Source organism: Cucurbita maxima, unplaced genomic scaffold, assembly GCF_002738345.1.
Source record: "Cucurbita maxima cultivar Rimu unplaced genomic scaffold, Cmax_1.0 Cma_Scf00002, whole genome shotgun sequence".
NCBI classification, from domain to species: domain Eukaryota; kingdom Viridiplantae; phylum Streptophyta; class Magnoliopsida; order Cucurbitales; family Cucurbitaceae; genus Cucurbita; species Cucurbita maxima.
Window position 1 is genome coordinate 3,101,996 of NW_019272018.1, and position 21,669 is coordinate 3,123,664.

Genomic DNA, 21,669 nt, shown 5'->3' on the forward strand with positions numbered 1-21,669 from the left:
CACTTGGAGACTTGGGATCTCAGTATAAAATGCGAAGGTTGCAACAATGAAAGTCGGACTGTGGCTATACTGAGCTCCATCTTTTTTGATTGGGCTCGACAAGTTGTATCGAACGACATCAACAAAATTCTTAACGAACTAGTTATTATGTCTTCAAGGGCTTGGTTCTAAAAAAGTACTAGGGTTAATAAAATGCCCCTAAATGTACTATAAATGATGTGACCAATCGTCAATTCTTCAAACCCGATTTATATGCTATCAAAATTATGGTCGTTGATTATTCATTTTCAGCTGATAACATTACTTTCTTTCCAACTATTTCCAATGCATCTCATCACCACGTCTTATAAAATACTTTATGTCAAACATGAATTACGTATTGATCATACGTTCGAACTATCTGCAAATTTGTTCGCCATGTTAGAACAAATGTCACACGATCGATGTACCAATGTCGTAGAGTGCGATTGTCAGTTCTATATAGTTAAAATGTATTTTTATTAATGTTAAATTAATAAAAATATATATACTATTAAACTATATATATATTTTCGTCTAACAAATATTCTTAAAATTTTTAAATTATTCTAAAAAAAACTTGCTATTAATTTTTTATGAAAATTATTAAAATTTTGACCTTTTCACTTTAAATATCTTAAAAATTTTTTAAAAAATTATTATTGAGGAGTATTTTTTAAACAGGGAAAATGAAAACTAAATAAAATAAATAAAATAATTTTTTTTTTGTAAAAAAATTTAAAATATTATTAATAATTTTTTAAAAATAAATAAGATGAGTATTTATTAATTTAATATTTAATTAATTAAGATTAACAAAATGTGGTTGCTTAAATTAAAGAACGGTAAATTGTGAAGAAGGGAGCGGGAAGGGGAAAGATGCATCCTTTCCTCTTCTTTGTTATCGCTCCAAATTCAAAAACACAATTCTCGGCTCTCCCAAGTCCTCTACAAGTCTCTGACTACTCGATTCTTCGCCCTGCGTTCAAACCCTAATTTTGGATTAGGGTTTCCATTGCACAGTCGTGATTATGAGGCCTGTCAAACGCGAACCCGCCGCTAGCAGCCGCAGTAATCAGAGTAAAGGCGGCGACGCCGTCGATGCTGCGAATTTAAGAGATGTTAAGCGGGCGAGGGTTGCTCGGGAGAAAGAGAACATCGGTGATGGCAACATGGCTGAAGCAGAAGAGGGTCAACAAGGCTTGACGAAGCGGCGGGTTCTCCGGTCTCGGTATCTTGCGGTCATTCACGAGATTAGTGGTATGGTGGATCTCTGCATTTTTCTTTTTTTAAATTCCTACTGGATCTCTGCATTAGTGTTTGTAGGTAATCGGGTTTTTTTTTTTTTTTTTTTTTTTTTTTTTGGTTTCTTGTTTTTTAAGAAAGGAGAGAGGATTTGACGAAGGATTCGGACAAGTTCAATGTTATCATCAATGAAGTGGAAAAGTTGCACGAGCAAGGTATTTCTATAGTTTATTTTCAATTTGTTTACGTTGAAGAACTGTTATCTCTTTGATTTAAAATTTTCATCAAAAGAAAACAATCAAGCATTGCCACTTTCCGCTGTTGCATTTTCCCCTTGCATTCTTATAGTCATATAAGTTTGAATGTGACTTGAACTTCGAGTTTTGATATTGTTATTCATGTGATATGGTTGTGTTTCCATCTGGGTTTCAGTTCAGAAGCCAAGGGAACAAGTTGCAGATGCAGAAGCCTTGCAAGATATTGCAAACTCCTTGGTGACCTCTATTAAGTCGCAGTCAAATGAAGGTGTTACTCCATCAGATTTTGTGAGCTGTCTGCTCAAAGAATTTGCTGACATTGAAGGCGGTATAACATCCGAAGAAAACGATCCGATTTCTATCAGTTGGAAAGATATCGGATTAAGCGTTTCGTCTATTTTCATGAATGGCCATGGATGCCGCACCATGTGAGACTCTTAGATTCCTTTTTTCTCTCAAACTTAATGCTAAAGTGGCTTCTATGGATGTTTTTACCGAGTATATAACTTCTTTCTCGTGTGTTTTTCAAGGCTTGGACCTATGAGCACTCAGTTGAAGCAGCGAAAGACTAATATTGCCCGGAAACGTTCAAGGCCTACTGAAAGTTCGAGACCTGCAGAGGTTAGACTTTAGCTTTAATACTACAGTCAAATTTTTAAGCACCTTGTAGATTAGTGTAAACAGGTTTTAGATGATGGTCGAGTGTCCAATTTTACTGAAAGTACAGATATTTCTTTTCTGGTAGGACATATATAATTGAACTCGTTAATGTTTTAGCTGAACCTTACGAAGCTTGTTTATAGTCACTCTAGCTTTCCTGCTTGATGTTCTTTGCACATACTTATTAACTTTTTTCTGTTTGGTCAAATGGTTTGTAAAATAGGTTGCATTTATGTTTGTTTTTCATGCATTTGATATTCTTTTGTCCCGTTGATGTTTATCTCAATTCATACGTGCAGGTTGATGAAGATGGATCTGAAGAAAAAACGGATACAGATAAGAACATGAGCATCATGTTTGGAATTTTGAGGAGGAATAAAACCGTTAGACTTGAACATTTGATATTGAATAGAAACTCTTTTGCACAGACAGTAGAGAACTTATTTGCTCTCTCCTTTCTGGTCAAGGATGGTCGGGCCGAGATAACTATTGATAAAAATGGTTCTCATTTTGTATGTGAGTAACCATCTACAGACTTAACTTTTTGCACTTTTCTTTTAAAACATTGTGTTCTTTGCATTATACTTACATTTTCTGTCAATATTTTCAGCTCCGAAGAATGCCCCGGCCCATAGTGCCATTATGTCACACGAAGTTAATTATAGTCACTTTGTATTCAGATTCGATTTTAAGGATTGGAAGGTACAGAGAAGCATTCATTGCTATGATACTAACTTTACATTTCCCAGTGTCATGTAACAGAGTTCAAATATTAAGAAAAGTATTTTGCAGCTGTGTACTATGATTAGACTTGTATATAATGTTGGATAGAGGCTCATAATATATATCAAATGCTGTTTATTATTTAGATCCTTGGCTTCAATTGAGGAACACATGTGAAATGTAATTGCAGTTGATGATGGATATAGTTCCAGTTGGAGAGGAGTTGATGCCCCACAGGAACTTTCTAAATACAGCACCAATGCCCCAAGCAGAAGCAGCCACGGACGATTCTGAATCAGCGGCATTGCCTACCACGCCAATTCGAAAGCTGTCAAGAAATCGAGGTTTAGTTATGCAATCTGTTGTTGAGGATTCCCCTGATAATGATGGCGCTCATTCAGGACCAACTGCAATGTTGAGGTGCAAGAAAAAGCTTAGTCAAGGTTAGGAAAATTAAAACTCTGATAACTGCCGGATGTGAGTTCTTCTTTCCGGTTTTTGTTCTGTTGGTTGTATATTTAACGGCTGCCCTGTGAATATGTCATTAGGTTCTAGGAGAAAATGATTGGCAAATATAAGTTCTCTAACAGAAGTTATGATGTTTGTGGGTAGCTTAGATCAAGCTCCAAGTATTCTGTAAAGGTAGAGTTCCTAATTACGTTAATTCAATGAATGGTAGCCCAAAGTAGGGTCTGGGTCATTTTGTTTGTAGTTCTGCAAGATTCAAAATATATTGACTTCTAATTATAAGCATGTTTGCCCCATTTATTATCAGTTTGAAGTTTGAACCAAATCCTCAAAATAGAAAAGAAATGAAATGAAGTTCTTGGAAATTATGGAGAAAAAACAGGAAGAAATGAGTAAAGATTTTGTAGAAGACTTAACTTAGCTATGTCAATAAAATTCTCAAATGTAAAACAAAAAAGTTGTGAGCTTCGAAAGTGTAGTCAAAAGTGACTCAAGTGTCGAACAAAGGTGTGCTTTGTTCGAAGTCTTTAGAGGAGTTGAATCTCGATTAAGGGGAGCTTGTTTGAGAGCTCCATTAGGTCTCAGGGGAGGCTTTATGGTGTACTTTGTTCGAGAGGAGGATTGTTGGGAGAGGAGTCTCACATCGGCTAATTAAGAAGTTGATCATGAGTTTATAAGTAAGGAAATAATCTCCATTGATACGAGGCCTTTTGGAAAAACCAAAAGTAAAGTCATCAGAGCTTATGCTCAAAGTGGACAGTATTATAACCATGGTGGAGGTTCGACTTACATTTTTAGGAACATCCTAAGGATTGTCAAAATCTGCATCCAAGGGATATATTTTTGCGATCTCCAATAACGAATCCATCTTGCAATCTGAAACATCAAATTTTCAGTGGCAGAAACTACTATCCCAGGTAAAATGAGTTTCATATGGTTAGATAGGCTTACGATCGAGATTTATCGATTCCCACGTTGCAAGTTGGTTTCAAAGATGTTTAAAGCCTAGTAAAGATGACTCTAAGCTCTTAGTGACCAAATTTTATAGGGTTCAATAAAATAATTCAAACATAAAGATGAAATTTCTATGGGATTATACTTACACGCACCCACGTACCAACAATAATTTCAGCTCCGGCAGCAGCAAGAGATTTTGCTATTGCCCAACCATAACCATTGTCATCAGCGCTACACCAGCAATGAATGCCCGCTTACCTGAACAGAAAACCCAAAAATTTGCTGAACTGATTTTGAGAATTATACAACTAGAAAACAGAGGGGGCAACCTCTTAAATCAATATGTTTATATCCAGACACAGTGTTGTAAGTTGTCATGAAAAGTTGTCATGAAAAATAAGTATAAGAGATGTTGTCATGAAAAATAAGTTTAAGTATCTCTTATGCATGTATTGACATTTATTCAATTCATAACTCTCATTTATTTGGTTTATCTTCCATATTGATACATGAATTATCTTGCTTCATGTATGACATTAATGCCATAAGGGAATTTTTTTTTTTTAACTACGTAAATCTTTGTGTCTCTTTCATTTCTATTTGTGGGTGTGTGAGTACGATCGGCTAAGAAACAAATGCGTATTGATAGAATAAAATTTAGAAAACTGAGGGGACAACCTTTTAAATCAATCGGCAACCCAGAGACTGGTTGGTGTTCATTAGATCCAGACATAGCACTAGTTGCAATCTTCCCAGTTCTTGTAGAAGATAAAGTGGTGGAATTCAGCTGAAAGTGTTTCAAAGCGGAGACATTGTAGACATTTTTAAGTTTAGCAGAAGAGAGCTTGCTGTTTCTCAGTGTGCACATCGGAATATTATAGGCTCCGGTTGTCGACATCTTATACAAGATGGCTATCTATACAATTAAAAATTTCAAACAAAATCCATAACTCTGTAGATGATCAAACAAAGAATTGAATCTCTTGGAAACTCAGAGAAGAGTACACAGAACAAAGCGTAAGAAACACACAGTTTCACCACACAGACATTTTCACAAACACTTAGAGGGCAAGAAATTCACCAGGACAAAAGATTGCAGACTCCGAAAACATTGAAGGGGATTCATGATTCAATTAGATTAAGACATTCAGAAATTTGCAGAAACATCTCAAATCCAAGTCAGAAGAGATAGAGAGAAGCAGCAAAACGTTAATTTCTTACATATCTTGGCGACGGATAGAGCGCGGCAATGGATACTGCAACAAGATCAAGCGGGCCTTGAATGAAACGCGAAGAGGAGGAGAAGAAATTGATTGGGTTTTGAAGAGTGGTGAAGAAGTGTCCATGAAAAAGATGAAGAAAAAGGTTGGAGAACGCCGATAAGGGTTGTTAAAGAAGACGGCGGATAATGAATTTGTGAATTCATGAATGAGAGAGAGAGAATTAATTGAACAGTTGGGAAGCCATTGTTGGTAAGTCGGCTGTTTTTGAATAGGATGTTATTCCAATATTGTGGGAATCTTCCAAACATTTTGGAATCTTAAATGAATTTTGTTTTTCTTTTTATCCTATTTATTTCGCTCGATTCAAAATGATGAAGATGTTGTCGGAGAAATTTTGATATGAGACTTTGTTTAAATTTCTAACAATTATGTTCTTAACCAAAGGATTCTCGAGACTTTCATCCAAGTCAACTTCTTCCTCCCGAGCACATTATTTGTCTCAATAAAAACTCAACCATAGATCACATCGTGGAATAACCAGGATCGATCACGCTTGTTTGACCGAACAACATCTCTCTCGAGCACACCAATCCATTTCGTGTAAGACTTAAATCAGTATCGAGTTAACAAAATTTAGGACATATCATAGACAACAGTGGTTAAGAAAATATATATACTTTTATGAATCTCATCCACAAACACATCCTCCGATTCCCTTCTCGACCCTTTTGAAATTAGATACCCAAAAAGAAAATTGAACCGAGATTGATTCAAATCTTTAAAACCCTAATTTGAACCCTAATTCCATTTAATCAATATGCACTCCAAATAACCTAATTCGCTTTTGCCCAACATTTTGGCTACTAGGGTTTAATTTTTCACGCTTTAAAATCTCCTCCTCTTCCTCCTTCTTCTTCTTCTTCCCCTCACAGTCCTCCCGATCAAGCCCTAATTCTCTCTGCAATTGTTCGTGCTTAATACTCTCTCTCTCCGCCGCTAAGCAACTACTCTCGCTCTGGTCATCTTCCGGTTTCTTGTAGATTACGTCAATGAAAATCAATGTTCCGCCATTTTTGTCTCTTTCGCAGCTTTCGTATGTGTAAAACGTGATGATGTCATTCGCCTTCAGCTTTTTCTCTTTCACGAATCGATTCCAGCCTCTGGTGAAGACGAAGCTTTGGCTGCTCCTCCAGTAACAGTATCGGAACTTCCATGTCTTCATTGATGTATCGTAGAAGACGATTTCGATATCGTCGCTATTCTCCTCTGCGCTCTCGCTAATGTACGGAAAATGTTTCACTGCGTATTTTTTCGGGATTACGAGTCGATTGAGCTTTCCGACGTCGCTCGGTGTTAATTCCTTCTGGAATAGATGGCTGCAAGAGAAATGGCCATCGCGGTCGCCATTTTCACTAGTTTGGAGGTTCTGTATATTCGAGTCGCAAATTTGAGACTTCGTTCGTAAGTAGGCGGAAAATTTCGAGGAATACGATCCGTCTTTGATCATGCTGAGAACGGCGTCAATGGAGAATTTGCTTTGAAATTTCGGCTCCTCGATTGATAGGCGAGTCCATGGGAAATTCCGGTGAGAGTCTCTGGTGCGAAGCTTGATAGCGGCACTATCATAAGCCATGGCAGCGTCTTTCTCCGATTTGAAGGTACCGAGCCAGATCCTCTGGTGGTTCGCATAGATCTGCGCTCCCCAACGGCCATTCTGTTGCGGCACGACGCCTTTAAATTTCTCGACGGTGGCTACATCATTAAGATCATGGTCTAATCTCATCCGCTTGGCATCAGGTATGGCATAATCTGAGAAATTAGAATCTGAAACTTCATCTATGAGGAGAGGGGACTTAGTGAAGGAAATGAAGGTGGAGGATGCTTCGTCTTCCATGGTGGATGAGATTGGGAAATGGTGGGGAGGTAAAGTGGGATTAAAGAAGAGGAAGAAGAAGCCATGGTTGAAGTTAAGTTACAGTTGCAGGGGAGAGGTAAAACAAGTTGTCAATGGTGCTATAATTTTTTTGTTCTTTGTTTCAGTTGAAAAAAGGTTCAAATTGATGGGTGTTTTGGGATTTTGGAAGGTGGAAAGTTTTCAGAAACTAAACAAGATTTGGTTACTTTTGAAACAAATTAAACTACATTTGAAACAACACTAGCAAATGGAGTTGAGATTAATAACACTTTTCTTTTTTCATCTCAGGTTTCTTCTCAAAATTTCTCTTTATTTAGCATGTAAATGTGTTAGTTGCTGTTCATCTGCCTATAACTATAAGAAATTATCCAATCATATATATATTTCTTGTTTGCAAACTCTCTATGTTTTTTTTGGTTAAATCATAATTTTGGGGTAGTTATAAGGGATTCGTGTTCAATTTTATAAAAGATGATTATATTTGACTTTCTCGCTCGATTAGGGCTCGATTAGGTGGGCGGGCGATCATTGAATTATTACAAGTATTATGGGATTAGAGATTTTTGTTCAATTTTAGAGGATAAATTATATTTGTCTTTCTCCGAAGATTATTATTCTAACATGTTATTAGAGTTATGCCCTAAATTTAGTAATATCAATAGAATCCTCAAATACCAAACAAAAGTATTGACTAAAATATTGAACATAGGGTGTACTAGTGTGCTTTGTTCGAAGACTCCAAAAGAAAAGGAGTTGAGCCTCGATTAAGAGGAGACGTAGTTTGTTCGAGAGGTGTTTGAGAAAAGGAGTTGAGCCTCGATTAAGGGAGACGTAGTTTGTTCGAGAGGAGAGGTGTTGGAGAAAAGGAGTTGAGCCTCGATTAAGGGAGACGTAGTTTGTTCGAGAGGAGAGGTGTTGGAGAAAAGGAGTTGAGCCTCGATTAAGGGAGACGTAGTTTGTTCGAGAGGAAAAGTGTTGGAAAAAAGGAGTTGAGCCTCGATTAAGGGAGACGTAGTTTGTTCGAGAGGAGAGGTGTTGGAGAAAAGGAGTTGAGTCTCGATTAAGGGAGACGTAGTTTGTTTGAGAGGAGAGGTGTTGGAGAAAAGGAGTTGAGTCTAGATTAAGGGAGACGTAGTTTGTTCGAGAGTAGGTGTTGGATGAAAATCCTGGCAAATTTAGGAAATGATTATGGGTTTATAATTAAGTTATACTATCTTCATTATTGAAATGAGTTCTTTTGGAGAAGACCAAAACAAAGTCATGAGAGCTTATGCTCAAAGTGGACTATCATATCATTGAGAAAAGTTGTGTTCATCTAATATAGTTATGTTGAAACTTTTGAAAGCAGAAAAAAAAATAATAGATTTTACAATCAATGTTTAAACTTATTTAAAAAAAAAAATAGTAATAGTTTATTGCATATTATGAAGACAAAGTAAAAGCAAAACTTTAAAATATATATTTATAAATTATTACTATTGTTATTACCACGTAAAATTTATGGTCTATTTTTTTGCTGTAATTAAAAAAAAAAAAAACCAAGTCGAATGAATGTGCAGAAAACGAGGAAATTTGTAAGCAATGAATTTCCTATTAATTTGGATCTCATCAACGGCCATATTTCAACCTATAAATATGTCTAATTCACTCCCTTTCTCTCTCAACACAATCTCTCTTTCTCTCTCCAGTTTTTTTTTTAAAAAAAAGAAAATCAGCCATTAGAGCTCAAATCCATTGGAGACCTAAGCTTCCATTATTGATCAGTTTGATTCAACACAATCATATTCCTTTACCATAAATGACAAAAGGTTTTAGTTTTGGGGCCGACTTCGATCATCCACGCCTGATTTCTCAATCTCGGTCACCTCTTTTTCGTGTCCGATCATCTTCCCCATCCCCTGAGTCGTTGTCGTCTCTCATTACCATTCCCGAACAAGTCACTCTTGCCCTTATCAAGTTTCGCAAAAAGGTCTACGCCTTTTATTTTGTTTTGCAGAGTTTAAAATGGATTCTCAGGAGGAAATTACCGTGAAGGTTAGAATTTTAAAAAATAATTACTAGACGTATTATAATTTGTTATTATTATTATTATTATTATTTTGAATAATTTGACTTATTAATGGAATTTGTAGATTGCTGAAGAAGCAGCAGAAGGTGCCAATGAAAACAGTCACCAAAATGACCAAAATGACCCAAATGAAGCAGAAGGTGTCAATGAAAACAGGGACCAAAATGACCCAAATGAAGAGCCAATAGCTGTTTCTGTGTATGGGGAGAGACCCACTGTTTCAAAGAACATTGGAGGATGGAAACTTGCAACTCTATTATTAGGTCATCTTTTTTAATTTTCTGTTTTCTATAAATTTAATTATTTATTCCAACCCCGGTTTAATATGGATTAAAAAGATGTCTATTTTGTAAGATCGTTGAAAACCTGAGTTGAGAGTTGAAAACCCGAGTTGAGATCTTACTGTTTCGTAAGATCGTTGAAAAACTCGAGTTGAGATCTTACTGTTTCGTAAGATCGTTGAAAAACCCGAGTTGAGATCTTACTGTTTCGTAAGATCGTTGAAAACCCGGGTTGAGATCTTACTGTTTCGTAAGATCGTTGAAAACCCACCAAATAACTTATTTGGCACTGTACGAAGGATTTGAAATACGGGAAAGAAATACCATTCCGGCAATATTTCCAAAGGAGTTGCAAATGGATTTGCGGGTTCACCAATCATTGATGGTCCTAGAACCGCTAAACCCACGTTACATGCAATAGTACCTAGAATTACTACTGGAAATATATAAAAGATCATTGGGCCATGCGGGTTCTCCGTAATAATTATGACCCGTACCCTTAGCCAATTTAGAGTTGTATTTATAGTCCACGAGAGTTGTATTTATAGTCTACAAGAGTTGTATTCTTAGGTTTAATTATTATCAAACCAGATCTTAGCTCATATGGTACTAATATAAATAAATGCATTGAAGATTCATTTGGTATATATATTGAAATTTTAGCTCATATGGTACGAATATAAATAGATGCATTCAAGATTCATTTGGTATATATATTGAAACAGTTAACCAAGCACTCGCAACCCTAGCTTTCTTCGGCGTTTCAGTGAACTTGGTGTTGTTCTTAACAAGAGTTCTTAACCAAGAGAGTGCCACTGCAGCTAACGGCGTTAGCAAATGGACTGGCACTGTCTACCTTTGCTCCCTCATTGGGGCATTTCTTAGCGACTCCTATTGGGGCCGATATGTCACTTGTGCCATCTTTCAACTCATTTTCGTAATGGTAAGTTAATTTCGTTGTTATTTTCATTTAGTATCGAAGCGTTCATTTAGTATCAAAGCGTTGTGAAAATCGTGAAAGTGACGATTTAGTTACGTGCCCAAAATATAGGGTTTGGGGCTACTATCCCTAACCACGAACCTATTCCTCCTAAACCCGACCGGGTGTGGCAACGAGGTACTAGACTGTGTGCCATCATCCATCAAAGGTGTGACAATCTTCTACCTCTCCATCTACCTCATTGCCTTGGGCTATGGCGGCCACCAGCCGACGCTCGCCACCTTCGGCGCCGACCAGTTCGACGAATCCAACAAGAAAGAGGCCAACGCGAAGCCGACCTTCTTCTCCTATTTCTACTTCGCTCTCAATTTCGGCTCCCTGTTCTCCAATACCATTCTCGTTTACTTTGAGGACTCCGGCCACTGGACGCTAGGGTTTTTGGTGTCCCTTGGCTCGGCGGTGCTGGCGCTGGTTTTGTACTTGCTTGGGACCAAACGGTATCGGTATGTGAAGGCGTGTGGGAACCCTCTGTCCCGGGTCGCGCAGGTGTTTATGGCGGCGGCTAAGAAGTGGAAAGTGCCGCCGGCGAGTGGAGATGGGCTGTTTGAGGTCGATGGCCCTGTTTCTGCCATTAAAGGCAGCCGGAAGATTCTTCATAGCAATGGCTGCAGGTACGATTTCCAAATCCTCAATTTGTGCCTGGATCTTGCTGAAAAATGGATTTCATGTAACCTAAATCCTCTATTTGTGTCTTGATCTTGCTGAAAATGGATTTCATGTAACCTAAATCACCTACAGGTTTTTGGACAAGGCGGCGACGGTTACAGAGGACGACACAANGGAATTGAAGAATCCATGGAGTTTATGCACAGTAACGCAGGTCGAAGAAGCCAAATGCCTAATCAGAATGCTCCCGATTTGGTTCTGCACCATCATGTACTCCGTCGTCTTCGCTCAAATGGCCTCTCTGTTTGTCGAACAGGGCGACGTAATGAACTCCACCGTCGCCAACGGATTCCGCATTCCGGCCGCAAGCATGTCCGCCTTCGACATCTGCAGCGTCCTCATCAGCACCGGCCTATACCGCCATGTCCTCATTCCTCTCGCCGGCCGTTTCACCGGAAAACCTAAGGGACTGACAGAGCTTCAAAGGATGGGGATCGGCCTCGTAATCGCAATGCTCGCGATGATCGCCGCCGCCGTAACCGAGACCAAGAGGCTGAAGTACGTAATTCCAGGAGAGAAACAGAGTTCTCTGAGTATCTTCTGGCAGGTTCCTCAGTACGTTCTTGTAGGTTGCTCTGAGGTTTTCATGTATGTCGGCCAATTGGAGTTCTTCAACGCGCAATCGCCTGATGGAATCAAGAGTTTAGCGAGTTCATTGTGTATGGCGTCGATTTCGCTCGGAAATTATGGTAGTATCTTGCTGGTGAACGCGGTGATGGCGATTACGACGAAAGAGGAAAACCCTGGGTGGATTCCCGATGACTTAAATTCCGGCCATTTGGACAGATTTTACTTCCTAATCGCGGCTTTAACGGCGATTGATCTTCTGATGTATGTGTATAAGGCGAATTCGTACAAAGCTATTCAGATCGACAGCGCTCCGGCAAAGGAGCCGGCGAACCTGGTGCGCGGCGGAGGGAAGGAGCCGGAGGAAGAAGATGAGATTGTTGGTAGAGTATAATTAGTTAGTGGAAGAAGTAATTTGATTAATTAATTGTTTTAATTACTGTGATGATTTGTCGATTTAATATTCCAGGTTAAATAAAAATACTGTAAGTAAAGCAGCTGTAGTAGACTATTTATGTTGAATATTATTTTAAATTTTTGTAATTTATTAAAAAAATTTATTTTTATGAAATATTATACAATTTATTAGATCTTATTTTTGTTTAACAAATAGAAATAGAAATATCAACTTTTTTAAAAAAAAATTTATACAGTTTTAATATTTTTACCATTTAAAAATTTTCACAAAAAAAAAAAAAAAAAAAAAAAATTATCGTGGAGGTTACCTGAGAGAAAGATAGTGGTCGGAAGTAGGTCAATTGTTGAGTCTTGCATTAATGATAGAATTAGATTGAATATCCATTCTTAATTATTTTTACAGTGATTATATGCTATGAAAGTTGTGGTAGTTGCTTACGCTTTTTTTAAGTGTTTTTAAAAAAATTGGAATGAACGCACTTTTCGCAATCGCACTTTGATGGTAGCGGACTTGCGAGTGTGCGATACTCACTTCTCAGCAATGAGTGAGTTAAGTCTATTCGTTCTTGCGTCACCTACAGTAAGGTAATGTATGCTCCTCTGGCCTTGGTTCAAGAAGAAAGTTTTAGAAAACGGAGGCAAGGATATTTCGAAAGAAGCCAGATTTGAAAAATTGAAATTGGTATTATATGAGAAAGTAAGCATAAGGCAACAACAACTGCTTACTGCACATAACTGTCGGGTATGAAGAAGTTAGCCATATTTGAAAATTTGAAATTATATGGGAAAGTAAGCAAAAGGCAACAACAACTACATAACTGTCGTGTATGAAGAAGTTGACAACTAGTCGTATCTCACTAGTATATTTTGGGGCATTTTAGCCCTTATAGGGATAGATATGATGAAAATGCATTGTCTATGTTCAACGACGGCTTAAATTCTAGTTAGGTGACTTACTCGAGAGCCTGAGTAAATATTGCGCAATTGCGTTGTGAATCCTAACATAACAGGATCGTTATCGAGCGTTATAGTTGCTCGATTCCGATTCGGAGCATGAACACAAACATCAAGACTCTCAATCACTTGAACTTGACTCACATCCATACATTTTTTTTTTAGCAATCTTATCAAACCCTATTTTGACCTACTTTTCAAATCCGCCCCTCTTTCGCTTCATTCCATATCTGCTCAGGCTCCTGCTTCTCCTCCACATCCTCCTCCTCCTCCTCTCGTCTTGATTAGGTTCCCACATTCATTTCTCCGGCTGCTTCATTCCCTGTTTTCCCTTCTTTCTCTGAGATTTCCCCTTCTTCCTTTCGAGTATTGTGTCCTGCTTGCTTTTATCTTCTATGGACCCTGACGGTGTTCACAAGAGGGAGAGAGCTGAAACCGCCTTGAATGGCAATGGGGCCTTTAAGAAGTCCAAACCAGGTTCGTTTTACTTCATAAATGCTCCTCTTGGGCTTTTTTGGGCATTCTCAACGGTTTTGGTATTTTCTCGTTCAGCTGGTTCATGGCTTTGTTGGTGGCTTTTGTTTCCTTTGCTTGTAGTTGTAGTATGTGCATACTGAAGTCCGTTTTGTTTGATTTCTGTTCGTTTTGACTACTATTGATAGTTATAATGGACTTGATATTTACTCTCGGGTATTGCTGTTCTTTTGTATACGCTCTTGCTAGAAGAAACGTGGAAGCTACTAGAACAAATCTGAATAAATGAACACAAATTGTTGGCTTTTGCTTCCCTTGCTTGTAGTTCTTCGTTTGAATATATAGATGTAGGTATATAGTGTTTTGGAATTTACTTAAGGTATTTGGTTAATGATTCCAATATCATGTCCTAAGTTCTGGTTAAAGTTTTTGATGTGATATTTAGTGTTTGAAACTACTGTTACGGCTTCAACTGATGTCGATTTCACATCCTTTGCTTGGATGTTAGAACATATGTTAGAACATAAAAAGTACATCACTCCCTTTTTGTCTTTGTTTTTGTTGATAGTTTTTTAAAATGGAGTGTGGGTGTCTTTTTATTCCTCCTGCTGGCCGTTTTCACCGCATTAACTAATAGTGTGTTGTGTCTTAGCCAGAAAAGATGTTAGAACAATTTGAGATATTTTAAGCTGGGAGATCAATAATTGGGTGAAATTGAACTAAGGAAAGTTAATTAATGTTGTGCGACAGAAATGGACTCCTTATCTACTGGTTTAGGAAGCAAATCGAGGCCTTGCACAAAGTTTTTCAGGTTCTAATCTTAACTTATCTAAAATGAATTAATATAATGCCACTCAATATATTGCAAACATTCTTTAATTTCCAGAAAGATTTACTTAATTTTCTCAAGCAAAATTGTTGTTCTTTGGACTAATGAATTGGTTACTTAAAGTTGTTTCAGGTTATGCAATGATGTAATCATAACAACAATCACTGAACTGAAATAGTTGATTCACAAGAGTTCAGTGGGAATGTCTAAATTGAAAGCACTTTTATATATTGGATGCAAACTTGTTCTCTCTTAAGTGGATAATTAGTTCTTACTTGGATATTTTCAAGTAAGCAGTTTGATGCAGAATTGAATTGGCATTTAGGTTTTGATCAAAGAATAAAAAGTTATGGTAAATCATGTTCTATTTGTTCCTAAGCTATCACATGAGCCACATTTCCATTTTTTTTATTTTAATTATGTATGTATATATGAAAGTCTGTAAATGTTATGCTAATTTTCCGTCTAGTTCATATGAATTATTTTGTTGAACGATGGCAGTTCAGCTTGTTTCTGTTGCTAAATTGAAGAGTTGTCTTGAAACTTGAATGTCAGATATCTTTGTTTGGGTTGGAGTAGAGTTATTGAAAAATCATTCGTTTAGACTTATTGTGGACTCTTGGAAAACGTTGTTTCTGCTCGTTTCTGCTCGTTTCTACTCCTGATCTATACTTTGGTTGTTTATGCTCAAGAATCTTCATTGGTTTTGTTAAATTTTGTACGAGTTTCGACTAGTATTCTGGATCGTGTTGCTACCGTGAAGTTTACTCCTCTTTTTAAATGAAAAATGCAGCACTTCTGGTTGCCCTTTTGGTGAGGGGTGTCATTTTGCACATTATGTTCCTGGCGGATTCAAAGCAATTTCTCAGATGAACAGTCCTGCTATTCTCACTGGCATTAGAAATCCTGTCGGCCCCCCACCGTTTCCAGATGGTGTTTCTCCTCCGGCTGTCAAGACACGTTTGTGCAACAAATTCAACTCAGCCGAAGGCTGCAGATTCGGTGACAAATGCCATTTTGCTCATGGCGAGTGGGACCTTGGAAGGCCAAATCCTCCACCAGAACACGGTGGAATGGGAGGACCACTAGCACAACAACCCAGAATGGGTGGTGGCTGGAATGTGCCTCCGCCACAACCCAACCATGGACCTGCTGCTAGCTTCGGTGCATCTGCAACAGCAAAGATTAGCGTCGATGCATCGCTTGCAGGTCCCATAATTGGGAAGAATGGGGTCAACTCGAAGAATATCTGTCGTATGACAGGAGCAAGACTTTCTATAAAAGATCACGAATCAGACTCTAGCTTGAAGAACATTGAGCTCGAGGGTACGTTTGATCAGATCAATCTTGCTAGTTCAATGGTGCGCGAGTTGATTGCAAACATGGGCACAGCCTCTGCCAATGATGCCATGAGGCAGCAACAGCATTCTCAGCACCATTCGGGCTCGGCAAACAACTTCAAGACCAAGCTTTGTGCTAATTTTGCAAAGGGTACCTGTACGTTTAGAGAAAGATGCCATTTTGCACATGGCGAAAGTGAATTGCGGAAACCAGGTATGTGAACGCCCACCACTTTCAGCGGCCTTGTAGCAGTGTGAGTGCCTCTTCTTTAACACAATGTTGTTTTGTTTTGCTTTTCTTTGTTAGTTTTGGTAAAACGATGTCCGATCACTTGTAAGATGAGCAATTTTCATCTACATAGATATTCAGGACGAGATTTAAGTAAAGTTTCAATTAATTTGATCGATCGATATTAAATGTTCTGTCTACATTACGAATTTAAACATAATTTAACAGGTTCACGGGTTAAGACGCACAATTGTGTTTGATTTATTTCCTAAACTAAATTAGTATCAGGTAAACTAAGCCAGTCAACCCAAAAAATAGTGAAATTCAAAGGAGATTTTAAATGATTTTTATGCAACATATGCCATCAAAAGGACTCTCATAGAGAAAACAAACAGAATTTCAAAATTTTCTTCACTACTAAATAATGATAATAATGGTACATTCAGAATGTCAAGAAGAATGTAATCTAACACGCGCACCTCTACAAGAGCTCATGATCTATTGCGAAAATTCGTTCATTTTGCCTTGCCATTCTTTGAAGATCCCTTCTTCAATGGCTTCTTCTGTAGTTTCTTATTTGGTTTCAACTTGTTGCTTGACATTGATGAAGACTTCCCTCGTTGGTTTCTTTGTTTCTTTTCTTTTTTCACATTGTACATGTTGACAGCCTGAAAATCAAGATGAGGAATCCAAAATAGGCTTAGAATTTAATGTGATTACAAAATCAATTTGTTTCTCAGAAGTAATGAGCTTCACTTCATGATAAATCATATACACGAATATCCATCATGTCGTAATCTATTTACATCACAAGGTCCATTAGAAATTATGTTGAATCATATAATATACAAGGCAATCAATACGAGTATAACTCACTCAACAAGCTAAAACATTATGTCCCAGCCAAAAGTTAAAAGGTTTGAATTCTCTTTCCCGCTGCTGAACTAAAAAAATGGCAACAACCTAAACGAATTTACAAGAAAATAAAAAGAGCGGTGGTTTTAGGCCACGTGGGTACGAATAATCATTTTAAAACCACGAGTTTCATGGAGCATCAAACAATAAGATATATGCATTTGTTCATCCTTTAAAATGTAATGTGTAGTTTAGCAGTCAAACCTTATTAATATTGAGAATCTCGTGTGAATTCTTGGAAATTAATCTGTTAAGAACTTTCTCAGTTTGCTCTCTTTCTTGAGAGCCTATCCCTGTTCCCTCCACAACAGGCAGAAACTGCATCCAAACACAAAATATGCATCACAATTTTTTACGATAATTATAAAGTAAACTGAAGCAAAAATGTACATCAACAGGCTGGTTCAGTTAACCTTGCGATATTTTCCTTGATGTTTCGCAGGTTTTTCTCCTGCTAACTTCTTGTCAAATTTTCCACCACTGGCTGTTGAAGTTGCTGCCATTCCAGCTACGTTTCCAAGTTCATCCTTGGTAATTTTCTTTGGTGCAGCTTGAGTTCCAGTTATAGGCAAAGCAGTGGCAGCTAGTTGAACGTGACTGATACAGTGAATTTTATGCTATCAAGAACAGATTGTGACGGGGAGGAAAGGAAGACATGATTGAAGATGAACACTAAGATGGGCAACTAACAGCATGGATGATGTCTTAAATGGAGTAGTTGACAAAAACATTTTTTGGAAAACGTTGATCTAAGTTAAAAAGTTGAAGAAATTCGTGTATAAACAACGAAGTGGGGTACAACTTATATCATATTCAATAACCAAAACTGTCTTGAGAGGTAAAACCTTGGTAGAGCGCCAACTTTTGCAGCCTGCTTCAGATTCTGTAACTGATTCCTTTCTTGTTTTTCAACTCGGTTTTTCTTATTGGCTCGCCTTGCAGCAAATGGATCCACCCCGGGCTCTGCAAGACAAATCAAGCATGCTCTTAACAGCCATTTCAGCTAATTTTACGTGTCTTAAGAACAAAGAGAAACCAGTAATTAAATTGGATCATCAGTTGGCTATCTGGATGTTGCAGATTTGTGCAAATTTGCAAATCAAGTTCACAAAAAGCAAAAACATAACTTTCTAGTCATCTTGGCCTCAATTATGGGTATGTTCACAAAAAGAATAAATAGCTAGTAGAACAAATCATCATAAAATACTACCATCAGTCATCTTGGCCTCAATTATGGGTATGTTCTCCTCATCATTTGCACGATCATAACCATGGCGACGTTTCCATGAACCCGTCTGATCATCATACACTATCTTATCTTTTTTACGATTCTTTATGCCTGCAAGAGTTTGAATAAAACAATAATTATGAATAAGTTCCACTTGGAAACAAATATATTGCCATCAGATTAACTAAGTTTGTGCTGCTATTTCTTGTTTCAGTAGTTCTATCCTCTTTTTTTCTTTGGAGGATGTGCTGTATCAAATATACCCTCTTTTTTTGGCACACAAAGCAACTGACCTCTTTTTTTGGCAAAAAGCTCCCATTTTGTAGGAGGTTTGGGCTTTGGCAACTGGAAAAAGAAAAGAAAGATCATCTCAGCCAAGAACTACAAAATTAACATTTGCAGCCGCTGCTCATGGATAAAGCACGATCAGTGACAGTGGTTACCAAGGGAAGAAATTTATAAAGTAGCACGAGGCCTTACAGGTTTCTCTCTCGGCAATCGTGTAGAAGGTGGAGGCAACCTCACGAGCGGACCATCTCTGTCTTCAGTTGAAGGCAGGTTGAAAAGATCATTAGCAATAAATTGAGCTAACTCTGCGCCCTTTTGCAGACATTCACTAACTAGATCCTCCCTAATAATCGAGCAAAAAAATAAATTAGGCGAAGATGGTACCGGTATTCTTCAAATAAAACAAGCAATTATATTTTTCCGAACATCAAAGAAGGAAGATAAATATTCACAGGTTAAGGATTTCTAATTTAATTGGCAATAATTTAACGCTTAAGAGTCAACAATGCAGACATAAATGTTCACGAACGTTCACCCAATGCTTATATCTACTAGAAATTCATCGTATGCGAAACAAAGGCCATAAAATCTGCACCATCGAATTTCAGAAAACAGTACAATGCAATGTGAATAGCATGGTATCGCAAAGCCAAAAAAATACATCCCGCCAGTGTTCTTCGACCTCAGTGTGACAAAACAAGAGAAATTCGGGGCAAAATTCTCTACAAACCTCGTTTCATCTGGCTACTTGAGATACGATATTCGAAAAAATTCGCGAGATAGTGCGTTTTTGGGAGGGAAGAACAAACTAACCTGGAGGAAGAGAGAGAAGGAAATTTATGGTGAGGATTGAACGCCATTAGATTCCCCAGGTCGATCTGAAACGGTTGTTGATTCTCCATCTCCATGTTCCGGCAACCCTACAACCTTTTCCGATTATGAGTTTGATGATTCTGCAATGTAAGGCTGTGGTAAACTGCCGACGACTGAGGACTAATCTCTAAAACCCTAGCTACCGTTTTTCTTCTCTATTTAATAATTTTTTTATTATTATTCAGGGGCAAAAGAAAATGATTTATACTTTATATAAATTAATATATGATTTTTTAAAATATCTAATATATTTATATTCTTGACTTTATTCTTCCTTTTCTTTTACTCAATAAATATGATAATTAAAATATATTTTTTCTCTCTAAAAAAATAAAATAAAAATAATAATTATAATAAGAAATCAAATTAGTCCATGAAAATATATTTGTAACACCCATGTTATATTATATTGTCTTTTGTGTACGGTTTCTAGGATGTCGAGTTTCGAATATCCGTCCTATATGTTCTAAGCTTGTCTCCTATGTGAGAAGTGAGCATGTGGTTGTGTCAATATCCCAAAAGTCTCTACCAAAACGTTGAATATGTAGGAAAAGTTACTGTAGTGTCTCGTTGTTGCGCTCTAACGCATAATATATTTAGGAAAAAACCTACACACTGTTGTATGCGGTATACGAAGGGAACACGTGCGTTTTAATTGATCTGCAAAAGTGTGTGCCCCATGTGAATTTACATTGAAGGATTCGTTGGCTTTTGCAATTTTTTCAGCATTACAACGCTATCGCCTTAAGACGTGAGCTTAATTTTTATGTGTTCTTTACTTGATAAATAGCCTTACAAATAGCGGGAACTAATGTTAGTTTAGGTATTGGTCCTCAATTATTGAATTCTTCTTTTAAAATGTTGGAAGATAAAAGTCCGTCTCTACTATTTTAGAAAGTTTCATATTAGTTAATCTAGGAAATGATCATGAGTTTATAAGTTATGAATACTAACTACATTGGTATAAGGTCTTTTTGAGAAGCTTAAAGCAAAACTACGAGAACTTATATTTAAAGTGGACAATATCATACTATTGTGAGAGTTGTGTTCGTAACTACATTTTTTTTTTTTTAATGTACCATAACCCTTCCTCAATCAGGCTTCTGGGTTGGGAGAGATGAAAGCGATTATATCAACAGACACGTTCGACCTGAGAACTTGATCTACCGAAACATGATTCATTTAACTTAAACACCGTGCACGCATTTGATATGTTTGAATTTCAACATTAGATCACCTGAAAAACTCGAGCAACTCAACTAACCTGGAAATTTGCTCTGTTTTTGCAACTTTCTAGAGAGAGAAAGCACATAGAACTTGAATTTCGATCTCTGAAGCTTCTCATAGAGAGAGAGAGAGGCTTGTATTTCTCGTTTCTGCAACCCTAAGAGTGAGAGGGGAAATGTTTATGCTTATTTTCTGCAATTTCATCGAAAGAAAGAGCGTAAGTTTTGTATTCTTGCAGCAAATTTCTACAAAAGAGGAAGAAATCATTCGAATTCTCTGCAAATTTTTAGAGAGAGAGAGAGATGAAAGAGTTCAGATCCAAATCAAAATTATGTTCTATAAGAGTCGAGAAGATCTGATCGTAAGCACAAGCAGAAAGTTTCAAAAAAACGCATTAAGTAGCGAAATGAAAGGCGAAGACAGATCAAACCGACTGAATCGAGAAGAAAACGGCTGCCGCTTTTGCTCTTTTCCTTCCCCGATTTCTCTGTCCTTCCGTTTCCTTTTCCGTTCGAACAGCCTTTTTTGAATTTTGAATTTCCCCTCCTCGCCCCTATCCCCGTTCTTGCAGTCATTTACGGAATTGCCCCCATAAATCAATATTCATTCAATAAAAATGTTACTTTTTACTTTATTTCTCAATTTATTACTAATTAAGATGGGTGGTCCCGAAGCTTCCTCTCCCCGAGCAAGTAAGACGAGATCACCACTTTTCTCAGTAATGGACTTCCTTCCGCTCTTCCTTACTTGGCCTTATATGTCCATTCATAGATTCTCGAACCTCCGAGCCAACCAAGTTCTTGTCTAGTCCAAGGATGAAGATCATTCGGGAAGAAAGCCTTCCTTC

The 21,669-nt window shown here is 37.5% G+C and overlaps 6 protein-coding genes across 11 annotated transcripts; 3 read left to right on the forward strand and 3 right to left on the reverse strand.

The window, feature by feature from the left end:
• The first annotated feature begins 869 nt into the window (after nt 1-869).
• LOC111467024 (non-structural maintenance of chromosomes element 4 homolog A) lies at nt 870-3,677 on the forward strand. Its single transcript, XM_023111793.1, has 7 exons — nt 870-1,278; nt 1,401-1,478; nt 1,696-1,948; nt 2,051-2,141; nt 2,480-2,696; nt 2,791-2,882; nt 3,094-3,677. The coding sequence occupies exons 1-7, from the start codon at nt 1,050-1,052 to the stop codon at nt 3,349-3,351; spliced, it is 1,218 nt and encodes a 405-aa protein (XP_022967561.1). The 5' UTR covers nt 870-1,049; the 3' UTR covers nt 3,352-3,677.
• A 484-nt stretch (nt 3,678-4,161) lies between these two features.
• On the reverse strand, nt 4,162-5,813 carry LOC111467804 (enoyl-[acyl-carrier-protein] reductase [NADH], chloroplastic-like). Of its 2 annotated transcripts, XR_002714609.1 has the most exons (3): nt 5,007-5,813; nt 4,323-4,586; nt 4,162-4,247 (listed from the first exon to the last, which is right to left on the reverse strand). XR_002714609.1 is itself a non-coding variant. In XM_023112879.1 (2 exons), the coding sequence occupies exons 1-2, from the start codon at nt 5,224-5,226 to the stop codon at nt 4,528-4,530; spliced, it is 279 nt and encodes a 92-aa protein (XP_022968647.1). In that variant the 5' UTR covers nt 5,227-5,813; the 3' UTR covers nt 4,288-4,527. The 2 variants fall into 2 exon arrangements, 1 of the variants encoding a protein (XP_022968647.1); XM_023112879.1 differs by lacking the exon at nt 4,162-4,247 and having other exon boundaries at nt 4,288-4,586.
• A 452-nt stretch (nt 5,814-6,265) lies between these two features.
• On the reverse strand, nt 6,266-7,445 carry LOC111467136 (AP2/ERF and B3 domain-containing transcription factor At1g50680-like). Its single transcript, XM_023111916.1, has one exon. The coding sequence runs from the start codon at nt 7,443-7,445 to the stop codon at nt 6,360-6,362; it is 1,086 nt and encodes a 361-aa protein (XP_022967684.1). The 3' UTR covers nt 6,266-6,359.
• Nucleotides 7,446-9,017: 1,572 nt separating this feature from the next.
• On the forward strand, nt 9,018-12,546 carry LOC111466579 (protein NRT1/ PTR FAMILY 7.1). 2 transcript variants are annotated; one of them, XM_023111309.1, is made up of 6 exons: nt 9,018-9,500; nt 9,599-9,797; nt 10,541-10,758; nt 10,867-11,426; nt 11,554-12,364; nt 12,398-12,546. In XM_023111309.1, the coding sequence occupies exons 1-6, from the start codon at nt 9,471-9,473 to the stop codon at nt 12,440-12,442; spliced, it is 1,863 nt and encodes a 620-aa protein (XP_022967077.1). In that variant the 5' UTR covers nt 9,018-9,470; the 3' UTR covers nt 12,443-12,546. The 2 variants fall into 2 exon arrangements, with proteins under 2 accessions (XP_022967077.1, XP_022967068.1); XM_023111300.1 differs by having other exon boundaries at nt 9,020-9,500; nt 11,554-12,546.
• Nucleotides 12,547-13,572: 1,026 nt separating this feature from the next.
• On the forward strand, nt 13,573-16,491 carry LOC111467273 (zinc finger CCCH domain-containing protein 14-like). The gene is made up of 3 exons (XM_023112133.1): nt 13,573-13,896; nt 14,644-14,704; nt 15,516-16,491. The coding sequence occupies exons 1-3, from the start codon at nt 13,815-13,817 to the stop codon at nt 16,282-16,284; spliced, it is 912 nt and encodes a 303-aa protein (XP_022967901.1). The 5' UTR covers nt 13,573-13,814; the 3' UTR covers nt 16,285-16,491.
• LOC111467179 (ribosome biogenesis regulatory protein homolog) lies at nt 16,224-21,327 on the reverse strand. Of its 4 annotated transcripts, XM_023112004.1 has the most exons (10): nt 21,257-21,327; nt 20,860-21,067; nt 19,536-19,675; nt 18,915-19,065; nt 18,728-18,779; nt 18,417-18,545; nt 18,052-18,169; nt 17,620-17,803; nt 17,411-17,524; nt 16,676-16,959 (listed from the first exon to the last, which is right to left on the reverse strand). In XM_023112004.1, the coding sequence occupies exons 3-10, from the start codon at nt 19,628-19,630 to the stop codon at nt 16,807-16,809; spliced, it is 996 nt and encodes a 331-aa protein (XP_022967772.1). In that variant the 5' UTR covers nt 19,631-19,675; nt 20,860-21,067; nt 21,257-21,327; the 3' UTR covers nt 16,676-16,806. The 4 variants fall into 4 exon arrangements, with proteins under 4 accessions (XP_022967782.1, XP_022967772.1, XP_022967763.1 ...); XM_023112014.1 differs by lacking the exons at nt 20,860-21,067; nt 21,257-21,327 and adding an exon at nt 16,224-16,416 and having other exon boundaries at nt 16,771-16,959; nt 19,536-19,750; XM_023111995.1 differs by having other exon boundaries at nt 20,860-21,314.
• Nucleotides 21,328-21,669: the final 342 nt, after the last annotated feature.